Here is a 13126-nt window from a genome sequence, read left to right as displayed (position 1 = left end):
TTTTTTTCTCTCTCTCTCGCGATATTTGGAACCTGCCCCGCCTCCAGGGGGCGCGGCAACGGCGAGCGGGGTCGGATGATTGACAGGCGGACGGAACGGGGCGGCGAGCCAATTATCGCCCAGCGGAGCGATGACGTGTGACAATGCCACGTGTCAGCCGAGCCCGCGCCTGTCACACTTGGCGCGTGCGATCCGAGATGTCTGCCCGGGGCGCGCTCCTGCTCTACCTGCAGCTGTCTGCTGTGGTCTTCAGTCCCGTCTGTGGGCAGACAGAACAAGGAGAAGAACAAGTAAAGATAGAAGTTATATACAGGCCAGAAAACTGCCCTCAGAAGAGCAAACGAGGGGATTTGCTTAATGCACATTATGATGGTTACCTAGCAAAAGATGGATCGAAGATTTATTGCAGGTAAACTTCGTTTGTAGCGCTTCCGTCAACATTTTGCCTTCATAACTTTTTTTGGGGGAAAAATAGCTATTGTGTGCAGCAGCTCCTGGTTCCCTTCCCCACCGCGCCCAACATTCTCTCTCTCCCCTCCCGCTCTCTCCCCTCCCCCCCCTCCCCTCTCTCTCTCCCCCCCCTCCCCTCTCTCTCTCCCCCCCCTCCCCTCTCTCCCCTCCCCCCCCTCCCCTCTCTCTCTCCCCCCCCCCCCTCTCCCCCCCCCTCTCCCCTCACTCTCTCTCCCCTCTCCCCCCCCCCTCTCCCCTCTCTCTCTCCCCTCCCCCCCTCTCCCCTCTCTCTCTCCCCTCCCCCCCTCTCCCCTCCCTCCCTCTCCCCTCCCTCCCCTCTCCCCTCCTCTCTCCCCTCACTCTCTCTCTCCCCTCACTCTCTCTCTCCCCTCACTCTCTCTCTCCCCTCACTCTCTCTCTCCCCTCACTCTCTCTCTCTCCCCTCACTCTCTCCCCCCCCCTCTCTCTCCCCCCTCCCGCTCTCCCCTCTCTCTCTAACTCGGATCTCCAATTGGTTTCAATCGTAAATTTTGCTGAGTTTTGAACTTACCTTCTGGAGTTGACTTCCGGCGGAGTTGCTGCTCCGATGAATTCCAGTGTCCGCTTGTAACAACTCTCCCTTTGCCGAGCTGCGAACGAGATTCCATTAGAGCGGCAGCAAGACGTCTGTCTCCCCTGTGACCACTTCAGATTCTCTTCTTTCCCAGGTGTTGGCAGCACTGGCGGGCAAAAGTGTTACGAATACATATATTTATTATTTACTAGTCGTTACAGAGTGGTGAGAATTCAAAACTCGCTGCCGCAGGAAGTGGTTGAAGCAGACAGAGGCTTGATGCATACACGAGGGAGAAATGAATAAATGGATATTGAAGCAGGGTGGGAGGAAGCTCATTCGGAGTATAAACAGTGGCATAGAGCAGTTAGGCTCAATGACTTGTTTCTGAGCTGCAAATTCTATAAAATCCTATGAACATTGCAAGTTGGGAGTCAAGAACAAGTGTAATCAAGTGGGAGGGTAGGAGATAGATAACTGGACCGGGGTGCAGAGATGACTGAGTATTTTAAAGTCATACATGCTGTCTTTATATTTACATATTATTTTGATTTTATATTTATTACTTAGAGTTAAACAGCAAAATGTAAAATAACCTGGTAAATAGAGTTGGTTGGAACATAAAAGCTACTCTGCAGTGCAGGCTAAGTTGGAGTTGGCCTAAGAAGTTATGTTTACTAATAGAATCATAGAAGTTTACAACATGGAAACAGGCCCTTCGGCCCAACATATCCATGTCGCCCAGTTTATGCCACTAAGCTAGTCCCAATTTCCTGCACTTGGCCCATATCCCTCTATATCCATCTTACCCATGTAACTGTCCAAATGCTTTTTAAAAGAGAAAATTGTAACCGCCTCTACTACTGCCTCTGGCAGCTCGTTCCAGACACTCACCACCCTTTGAGTGAAAAAATTGCCCCTCTGGACCCTTTTGTATCTCTCCCCTAATGACACGTTAGTGGGTACATCCACAGTATCGTGTGGTATTGGAACACTCTAGGTTCAGTCCTAGTTTTAATGAAATTTGCTGATTCCAGCTAGGCCTTTAGTAAGGGTGCTACAATTAGCTACTGGAAGGAAAAATAATAAGTCAGCATTCTCGCTCTTCTTTAGTAACCCCTCCTGGGAAGTCTTGTATCTGGACATTTGATGAGGATAGTATAGTATTAAAAATTCAGTTGTTAGCAAGCTAGAAGACTTGAGAGTTTTGACATGGCTGTTTAATAATCAGCCATTTCAACCAATACTATCTGCAGCTGTGGATCATACAAACACCACCAGGTCAAAGAAACTAGTCAGTAAACTTCCTGTACTTGACCACGGATACAAAGTTAAATCAATATTGATAGAGCTCCTTCAAAGGAAATATGTTTTTAAATAGGAACACTAGTATAGATAGGAATACTTCAATAATCTATAGTATTATATTTCATATGACTACCTGAACTTCCTGTTGCATTTTCTTGCTTACTGTATCAACATTTTGTCACCTCTTTCAACAATTAGTAATGCCTGCTTCTGTTGCTTTTAATGGATAACGCTAGTGTCTACTTTTAGCATTGTACTTTTTTTCCAGTCTTTCTACACTAGGTGGCATTGCTACCATTCTTTGACTCTGCTACCTTCCTTCACTAGAAGCCGTGAGGCTCCCTCAGCATCTTTTCTCACTCCAGCTTCAAGGTAATTCATAAGTTTATCACATGCCTGATTTGCAATTGATTCTTAATTTAAATTTAATATTTTGCCAAAAATTGCTCTGAATTATTACTTTATGGCTTTTTTTTTGCTGCTTGTGCCAACCAAATAATAAATAAATGGTTGCCCCACCACTGCAGCTGCAGACTGCGTGCCCCCATTTAGCCCGATAATATCGGAGACATGGAGGAGCGAGAGAGGGAAAGAGACATCCACTGTTGGGTGTAACAAATCAGGGTGCAGAAGAGATCACAGAGAGATGGGGAAGCAGAAAGATATGTGAAATACAGATCAAGACAAACAAGGACAGGCAGAAGAACAAAGACCAATATTGCAGATAAGGGAACTTCACACAATTCAATCAATGGACAACCAGAAAGAATGGGAGCAAATACAGAAAAATCAGGAGAAAATAGAATACAAGGGGGGAGAAAGGACAGAGAGATATAGAGTTCAGAAGGGCAAAATAAAGAGAAACACAAGGATTAGAGAAAATGGAGCAACATCACAGAAGATCCACTATAATATGTTAAGTCTTCCATATAACAGACTCTTCATCTACTTGTCACCTTTAATTCTTGTAATATAGGACCCATCACACTTCATTCATGACACTGATTATTATGAGATAATACATTCTCACTCAGTGTGAACAAACACCATGTGAGATCTGCTAATAATGCATTAAAATCCTTGAATTTTTGGTTTGTCAAGTTTGTGACACCAGTCCATTGAAATCAAAGCCTGCAGAGGGTGGAGTTGTTACCTCTTCATTACAACAAACTATTCCATGAACACCAATAATTCTTGTTTGCTCCAGAGGTGGTAGTTTAACGTCTAAAACACAACTAAAAGACATACCATTTTCTCCAATAAACTGTGAGCAGTGGCACAGGCGATTGACTAGTATCAACTATAAAGTTCCAACAATTTCAGTGTTAGCAGTTTGTCCAAAGTGTGAACTCTTAGTTATGGAACGATTGGACTTTATAGCTGATAGGTAAAATCATTGTTATTTTTGCAAGGATCCTTGTTGTTAGGGTTGTGGGTTATGTTACTCATGATGTTGATTGAAGCCTTTTCCATCAGAGGCTTCAGTTGCAGTATTGGTTCACTGTTTTGGTCATAAACCCTATTGTTCTCTGATAATATGGCTGTCATTTGTTTTCTGTGGACTGGCTGGATAGCTGTATTTGTGTTATGGAGTGTTTAACCAAACTGTCAGGTCTCTCCGCAAATGACTGTTTTCTGCGGGTATCCTTATAAACACTTTTCCCATCTTCAGTTCTGACACTGCTGGATCTAATATCCACTTGCTGCTATGCTAGAATCCATTTCCCTTTCCTGAATTCTGACAACTTCTGAGGTGTCGCTTCTCTTTTACATCACTCACTTACCTCAGATTCAGAAGTTGGCTTCTTGTAGAAGGGAGTGACTTGGTTTCTCTGCCAAATAGCTGTTTAGTGCCCACATTGTCTGTTGTACCAGTCAATAAGAGCAAGATAAGGCTCTTTGCCGGAGTGCCATTGCAATTTTAACACACTGCCTTGCCGTTTGTGGAAAGCTCAAGAAATGGGAGTGAACTTACTGTTCAGTAAACGGTCAGATCGCCACTCATTTTATCACCCATTCATATTTTCTGCCAGATGCCAGAATTGCCCACCCAAATACAGATACATACATTCAGATGAGGCAGTTATGATGGTGTGACATCATACTTTGCATCATTGCCCTCACTCTAGCGCTGGCTGTTAGGAACACTTGCATAAAAAGATCATTCAGCTTTGCTGGGCAGTATGGAACATGTTACAAAATTTAAATGGCCACAGACGGCACTTAAATGGATCGAGGTACCATCAGTGGGCATTCCACATTGCTTGGAGGCAGCAACATGTTTTTCTTTTTGGATGCAAGTATCGGAATCCTGTAGCAGGCGCCCATTTCTCTATCAAACTGTTCCAGTACAGCTACAACGGTGGCATCTACCCGACAATGTGGAAAATTGCCCAGGTCTGTCCTGGCCATGAAAAGCAGGACAAATCCAATCCACCCCATCAGTCTACTCTCAATCGTCAGCAAAGTGATGGAAGGTGTTGTCGACAGTGCTATCAAGCGGCACTTACTCATCAATAACCTGTTAACCGATGCTCAGTTTGGGTTCCACCAGGACCACTCGGCTCCAGACCTCATTAGAGCCTTAGTCCAAACTCGGACAAAAGAGCTGAATTCCAGAGGTGAGAGTGACTGCCATTGACATCAAGGCAGCATTTGACTGAGTGTGGCACCAAGGAGCCCTAGTAAAATTGAAGTCAATGGGAATTAGGGGGAAAACTCTCCAGTGGCTAGAGTCATACCTAGCACAAAGGAAGATGGTAGTGGTTGTTGGCGGCCAATCATCTCAGCCCCAGGACATTGCTGCAGGAGTTCCTCAGGGCAGTGTCCTAGGCCCAACCATCTTCAGCTGCTTCATCAATGACTTTTCCTCCATCATAAGGTCAGAAATGGGGATGTTCGCTGAAATGGGGATTGCACAGTGTTCAGTTCCATTCGCAACCCCTCAGATAATGAAGCAGTCCGTGCCCGCTTGCAGCAAGACATGGACAACATCCAGGCTTGGGCTGATAGGTGGCAAATAACATTCATGCCAGACGAGTGCCAGGCAATGACCATCTCCAACAAGAGAGAGTCTAACCACCTCCCCTTGCCATTCAACGGCATTACCATCGCCAAATTCCCCCACCGTCAACATCCTGGGAGTCACCATTGACCAGAAACTTAACTGGACCAGCCACATAAATACTTTGGCTACAAGAGCAGGTCAGAGGCTGGGTATTCTGCGGCGAGTGACTCACCTCCTGACTCCCCAAAGCCTTTCCACCATCTACAAGGCGCAAGTCAGGAGTGTGATGGAATACTCTCCACTTGCCTGGATGAGTGCAGCTCCAAAAACACTGAAGAACTCGACACCATCCAGAACAAAGCAGCCCACTTGATTGGCACCCCATCCACCACCCTAAACATTCACTCCCTTCACCACCAGCTGCAGTGTGTACCATCCACAGGATGCACTGCTGCAACTCGCCAAGGCTTCTTCGACAGAACCTCCCAAACTCACTACCTCTACCACCTAGAAGGACAAGGGCAGCAGGCACATGGGAACACCACCACCTGCACGTTCTCCTCCAAGTCACACACCTTCCCGACTTGGAAATATATTGTCGTTCTTTCATCGTTGCTGGGTCAAAATCCTGGAACTCACTACCTAACAGCACTGTGGGAGAACCTTCACCACATGGACTGCAGCGGTTCAAGAAGGCGGCTCACGATCACCTTCTCAAGGGCAATTAGGGATGGGCAATAAATGCTGGCCTCACCAGTGACTCCCACATCCCATGAAAAAAAAAGAAAAAAAATGTGATCAAATCGGATGTGTTATTTGTCAAAATTTACTATATATTTACTTTAGACTTCTCCTCCCTGCCTTTGGATTAGTTACTGATTATGGGCCGGATTTTGCTGTGAGCAGTGAACAAAAGACCAGCTGTTCATTACACTTGCACTTGCCCATAGACTTTCTATGAGCTTTTGCACAGCAAGTTCCTCTAAATTAGAGAGCCAAAAAGCACGGTGCCCTCTACAAGGCATCTGGGACCTGTGTGAACAGGGCAAGCAACTGTGTATCTCCTTAACCAATCAGATTGAAGCATTGTTAATGAGCAGCTCGGACTGAACCAGGAAGTGTAGGTTAGAATTGAGAATTCAATGTCAAATCAGGTATAGTGAGCAAAATAAAGAGAGGGAAAGAAATATTGGATTAAGAGGCAGAGATAAAAGAGACAGAAAGAAGAGGGGAAAGTTTTTTTTAAATCTCTAACAACAATTAAAATCTGAAGGAATGAGCATCCACACTTGTAAAAGTTAATTTTCAGTGCCAGAGAGGTTGATTGGCAGTAATTAAGACTTGCCACGCCATTAAAATGGTACTTAGTCTTGAAATTACTTGACTTAACTTTTGATGCCGAGTTTAGTACAGGCCGTTCAAGAGCCAGCTGGTGAGATGCCTTCTTCACACAGCTTACGGGGCAGCAGGACATCTGGTACAGCAACCTCCGGATTTCAGCGTTTAACTGCGCATGTGCAGTTGCCAGAAGTTGCTGTCTGATTTGCACATGAATAACAGTGAGCGATGTTAGCCTCCCCGTTATTTTTACAGCAAAATCCGGCCCATTTTATACATATATTGGTAACATAATGTTTGTGCTGCCTGTACCTCTAAGCTTTCCCAGTAAATGAGTAGCTTTGGTTATTAGCTTATCTAAAACTTTATTCTAATTACGCTGTGCCAGATTTTCTTGGGAGTATGTTGATTGTAAATATAGTGGATTTTCTTGTTTTTGATTCTAGCTGTTCAAATCTAAAACTATAATCTCATCCATAGAATTAGTCATTGGAGTTACTGGGTCCTGATCTTTTCCCATTTGCTTTCAAACTACCAAAATCAACAATGCTTTGGTCCCCAGATACCAGACCTTTTTTCTGTCTAGGAGTGATGACTATACTTAACTTTTAAACAAAATCAACTGTTGTTCTAAGCTCTTTTTTTAAAATTTTAGAAATCCCTTGCATATTACAAATGTGCTAAGCAATTGATGCTAAAGTTGAACAGTTTAGTACCTCATTCTATTGGGCGACTAACTCGCGAACAGAAAGTCCTGAGGTTGGATCCAAATGTTGCCTGTCACAAACTTGCTTGGATGGAGTAGCATGTTGAATCGAGTTATTCCATCAGACAGGAAAAGAAAATTATGTTTTCTTTGTTAATCAGAGAAGTAAATGTCTGTGCATTTGATCCTGCTATTTTCTAAGTTGAAGAAAGGTTTGTAAAGGCAAACAGCCTGCATGAGGGAGAGCTAGTACGTGAGTGCTTTTAAAAAAAGAATTAAAGTTACAAAACCAATAATTATTTTAAATGCACTTTTTTGTTCTTTTGTAAATTTAAGAACATTTTTGTAAACTATCCTTTGGAAGACAAAATTAAACGGCTTAAGTTCAGTCAATTTCTGTGATCCTGCACTTTTCTGTGGGCTATATTTTTAGTGTAATTCAGATTTTAGCTATGGTAGTAATTTCTGCTAGCCCATAATCTACTTCTAGGTTGATCTTTTTTTAGCTGACACTTTGATACTGAACATAATACTAATGCAAGTTCATATCTGATTACAGTAATGAAGCTAAACATCAGGGATAGCCTTATTGTAATATACATTAATTGGTTAACACCTAAAGTAAATAAAATGAAGATGAACATGAACACTTTAATCTAATCAATGTCATCCCTTTCTTCATCCTATTCTGGTTTATTTATTTCAACTTTACTCTTTTCATCGTGTTCAGCTTTTTTCAGTTTAATGTCTTTTATGTACCTTTCTTTTGCTTCTCTGCTCATACCACTTTTAAAATTAAATCTTTTTTTATGCAGCTCTTTTGAAACCAGTCTAATGGCTGATTTTGCAGCCAACAAAAGCCTAGATTCTATTGATGGACATGATCATAGATGAGTCTAGGTCAATATCTTAAATTTTATCTATCGCCCACAAAAAATCAAAATTAATTTCCATTTTGTGTATGTTGTCATCTGATAGACCATTTTGAATAAATTGCCACGAGTTGTTCACTTAGCTTTTGTCGAGACTTTCATCATGCAGGTTGAGTCCTGGTACGAAGAACAATATTTGATAGTTAAAAATGGAGAAACTCTAGATTTTTTTTGTTATTATTAGCAACAAGAAACAAGAAAATCAGATATACTTGCAGGTCATTTGTAGCTTGTGTAGTTACTGAAAACATTTTCTGAATTCCTTATAGTGATGCTTGTATTCGGATGAAGTTTTGCAGCTGTTAATGGAAACATTGCTTCTCTTCACATCAACATGGAGAGCTCAGGGAACAGATGCACCCTCAACTTAGTGCACAGTTACCAGAAGTAATGGTTAAACAGTATAAATAATAATTACATTTCTACTTATTTTTAAATGGCAATACTAGTAAGTTTGAGTTGAGGCTTGGAAAATTGAGCATGTAACTTAGTTTATGTAGGGCGGATTGTGAGGGAGGAGCAGCATCTCCAACTTGTATTTTATGGTTCATTACCTTAACTCTTGATTACTAAAATACATTTTAATTTGGTATACTAAAATGTAATAACATGAATACATTTTCATCTTGCTTTGTGTCTTGAGGATGTCATACTTGGATTCTGTATGGAAAAATCATTCTCATTTTTTATATTTTGGTCAGGTGTTCCAGCTTCTCTTTTTTAAAAAAAAAGTTTTCTAAAAATTTGTAATTTTCTGATTTGTTTGAAATATTTAAACCTATACCTAATTGAAAAAGCATTTCATATTTATCTTCCTACAGTCGTACAGACAATGAAGGCCATCCCAAGTGGTTTACACTTGGTGTCGGACAAGTAATAAAAGGATTAGACATTGGTATGACTGGCATGTGTGAAGGAGAAAAAAGAAAACTAATTATACCACCTTCACTGGGATATGGAGTAATTGGCAGAGGTAATAACTAAATGCAATTTAACATAAGTTGTACTATTTAGTGTTTTAATATTATTTCTGCTACTCTGCTATTGAAACCTCATTAACTTAATACAAATAACATGAAATGTCTTCCTATTAAAGCTTGTATATCATTACTGAATGTGTAACATACAGCATGTACATTATTGGTATGAATTTCATCTGTGAAGCAACCACGGTTTAACACACAGTACTTAACAATCTGGAACATTTTAACCAAAAGCATGAACATTATTTCAAAATTATTTTAAGTGATTATCTTTGAACAAATGTGAATCTAATACCATTGTGTTTTTATGCACTGTGCAATGATGCTTGATTATCCATGTTATAACTTTTGGGCTTATTTTTATCCAAGGAATGTTTTTGGCATAGGTTTGATGCATAATCAGTTCTAACATTTGTGTTTACTACTGTTTTGCATGTAATACATATTTACACTTCTGTATTGCCTTGACTAATTGGTGATGCCTCACTTTTGACTGCTTAGAATTTTGTACAGTTCCTGAGGAGAAGCGTCTCCATCCACACAATCCAGTGATATCTATGAGCATTCATGCATGCTGAGAAAGATGAGCCTCTGGTGGTGTTAGAGTAGAATGCATGTATTTATTTCTACACGGTACGTACACGCAAAACATGTCATGGGGTTACTAACTTTAATAATAAGACTAATAGACTTTTGACCAAGTAATAAATGAACAATCACCACAAGGATTGCGCGGTTCAAGATGAAGGCCCACCACATTCTCAGCAACTAGGGATGGGCAGTAAATGAAACATTGCCAGCAATGCCAAAATACTGAGAACAAATAGAAAAAAATTAAGTTGATGGATAATTTGAGCATTAACAATGCTTTCCATAACTGTAGAAATGACCAATGTAAGCATAATAATGCAGTAGTTGGAAGAACAAATCTAGAGTAAGCACAAGCAAGTTTCCAAAAATAAGTGGCACAGAGAGAAAGAGAGATTAGAATAAGTTATGTGAGGAGGCTAGTAATAAATGGGGGGAGGGGGGGGATTAAACATTCCCTTCGTCGTTGGACTAGGCCATAACCCACACCTAGGTGGGCTCCACTTCCCCCATGGAAGTGGCCAGCACACCTGCATTTATTGCGCACACCAGCCGAAAAGGATATGCCAGGTTCCTTTTAAGGTGGGGTATGTGGGAACTCCTGCTATTTGGAGACCCTGGCCCTGCGCCCTTCTACACCATTGGCCTTGTAAGGGGCCCGTGGAGCTTCTGTCCTTTACAAGGCCTTGTGGAATCTCCAACATTAGGCCAAGAACTAATTTGCAGCCCTTCTGGCACAGTCCCACTGGAATATTAGGGATGTGAACCAGGCAGGCCTCCTGATGCCTCATTATGGTAGAACTAAATGGAGGGAGATTCTTTACCAATACCATTTAAGATTAGAGTTATAGGAAAGTAAGCCAAAACGGGTAAGTTTTCTCTGTACCATCAAGGTAACATTGGGATGGAAAGGAGCATTGACTGAAGTTATAGGACACGGCTGTGGCGAGAGATCAGGAAGAACAGTTGCTGGAGGGACAGGAATCATCTTTTCAGTCTTATTACATTAAAGGGCATAGCTAAACCTAAATTAGTACCTCAGAATCAAGGTTCTAATTAGTGAATATCTCTCTTTTTAATATGGGAATGGTGGTCCAGAATTGGTCACAGCTGAGCACTGGGCTCCAAATTCAAATGCCATTCCCAAGTAGCATTTGATTTCCTCTGGGTCAGTTTTGCTTGTTGTCTGTTGGGTTACTATATGGAACAATATCTCGGAGAAAGAAACCCCTGCAGCACCAGGCACAGGGTCAGTGAATTAGAGCACAAGCATTCATTCTCCTTGAGAAGTTAAAGATATAAACTGTCCTGCCCATATGGATGAAGGAGGAAGCAATAGAAATCTTAATAGGTGGCGGGGCGGAAAGGAATGTCAGGCGTAATTCAAACTTAAAACATTTGCATCAAAATTAAATTTAAAACTTTTGGTTTTCTATGCAGATAAGATACCTGCCAATTCAACCCTGATTTTTGAAACTGAACTCTACGTAGTGAGACGAGGACCACGGAGCATGGAATCTTTTAAATCCATTGATTTGGACAGTGATCGAAAGCTTTCCCATGATGAGGTATGCAAATATAAATTTTGTAAAGAGTTGGTTATGCTGAATTTAAAATGATTTGAAATTTATTCTTCTAAGGAAAAGTGGTGTGAATTTTTTAAAGGAACTACATTGCCACTTTTGAATTGATGCACATAGGAAACCATATCACATTGGTGCAAATGTGGCAGGCTATCTGCAAGCACATGCTTTGTGCTGCTACTGCATGCCAAAAATGGATAATGTTCCATTCCTCAGCACAGGCATTCTCACCCCATGAACAGAAAACAAAATTCAACTAAACAAGTTTTACAAAGTGTGTATATGTATGTGTATGTATATTATATATATATATATATATATATATATATATATATACTGTTAAAGAAAAAATGGTCTGAAAAGTAGTGTCTAGAGATTCCTATGTTGAATAATCTTGCCGAAAAACTACCTTATTTTTGTACCCTAGAGGTTATAAGGTCTATTTTTGTTTTGCTAGACCTACAATTACCTTTCTTCTATATACATTTGAAATGTATTCTTGTTTATTGATTTCAGCTAAAGCTGTACTTGGAGGAAGAGTTTAAGAGAGATAATAGGAACCGTGATCCTTCCTTCAAAGATCGTGTCCTCACTGATATACTCCGAAAAAACGATCGTGATGGAGATGGCTACATTTCTGCCGCAGAGTACAATGTTTTTCACCATGATGAGCTGTAGATCTGTGCTTTTAAATTAATTTCATTTCCACCTAACTTAGATGCAGTGTTTTGTAATATGACTGTATGGGTACTTTTAAAAATAAATTTCCTGTGTTACTGCAGAACAGCAAACGTATTCTTCAAAATGTCAACCTTTTGATGCTTCGATGTTATTTTTAAGCCTAATGTTATGGTTGATATTCACAGAGATCGTAGAACTGAAACACTTCGCAATGTTTTGGATTTAAGCAACATTACATTGTATTATGACCACTCGAAAAATAAATGTTTTAAAAGGATCAGCAGTAATCTCTTTTATGCCTCACTGTTGGGTATTGACTATTGATTAATTACTTGTTGAAACAACTGGAATTATATAACTAATTACTGCTGTTAACAAAAGGCAAACTAATGTGTAACGGTACAGAATGACCTGACAACATATCAGATGTACAAGGGCCCCCCCTGATAAAGCAGGTGGTCAAAAAAGTTACATTTTTTGAAATGTAAGCAACCTGGGTATAAATAGAGGGGGAAAACGCAGAAGTAAGTGCAGTTTACAAGCATGGAAAGTCAACAGGTTAATCTTGGGCACAAATGAGAAGATTTGATGGGCTGTTTGGGTGGACATGGAGGGTTGAAATAAGCATAGGCATTGTTTGATGAGAGAGAGAAGTTAGATAGGAAATGTTAATTGGTTGTATGTGTAGTTACTAAAGGCTAAGCTGTCTGCCTCTCCCTCTTCCTGAGTCACTTCAGAATCTAAACAAACCAGGTAATTTGTCAGCTGCATCTGCAGCTTAGGAACTGATAGTGTTTTAGCCATACAGTAAAGTGAAAATCTTAGTACTGGACTAGAAAACACAGCAAGTTGGAATTCCAGTTGGGTTTTAACTGGGAACAGAGTCTAAATAAAGGATATAAGGAAATATAGAGTAAGAAGGAGGAAAAGAATAATTACAATTCTGACTAGAGGGGGGAAATGAAGTAGTTGTGGGCCAGAATAAAAGGAAAAAAGG

General features: G+C 40.8%; 1 protein-coding gene across 2 annotated transcripts; it reads left to right on the top strand.

Moving 5' to 3' along the window:
• Nucleotides 1-128: 128 nt before the first annotated feature.
• Nucleotides 129-12406, top strand: fkbp7 (FKBP prolyl isomerase 7). Of its 2 annotated transcripts, XM_067987630.1 has the most exons (5): nucleotides 129-409; nucleotides 2639-2683; nucleotides 9116-9267; nucleotides 11306-11433; nucleotides 11965-12406. In XM_067987630.1, the coding sequence occupies exons 1-5, from the start codon at nucleotides 144-146 to the stop codon at nucleotides 12124-12126; spliced, it is 753 nt and encodes a 250-aa protein (XP_067843731.1). In that variant the 5' UTR covers nucleotides 129-143; the 3' UTR covers nucleotides 12127-12406. The 2 variants fall into 2 exon arrangements, with proteins under 2 accessions (XP_067843731.1, XP_067843732.1); XM_067987631.1 differs by lacking the exon at nucleotides 2639-2683.
• The last annotated feature ends 720 nt before the right edge of the window (nucleotides 12407-13126 follow it).

Source organism: Heptranchias perlo, chromosome 7 (assembly GCF_035084215.1).
Source record: "Heptranchias perlo isolate sHepPer1 chromosome 7, sHepPer1.hap1, whole genome shotgun sequence".
NCBI lineage: Eukaryota > Metazoa > Chordata > Chondrichthyes > Hexanchiformes > Hexanchidae > Heptranchias > Heptranchias perlo.
The sequence above is the reverse complement of the archived record's forward strand: the minus strand, read 5'-3'. Positions and strand labels throughout refer to the sequence as shown.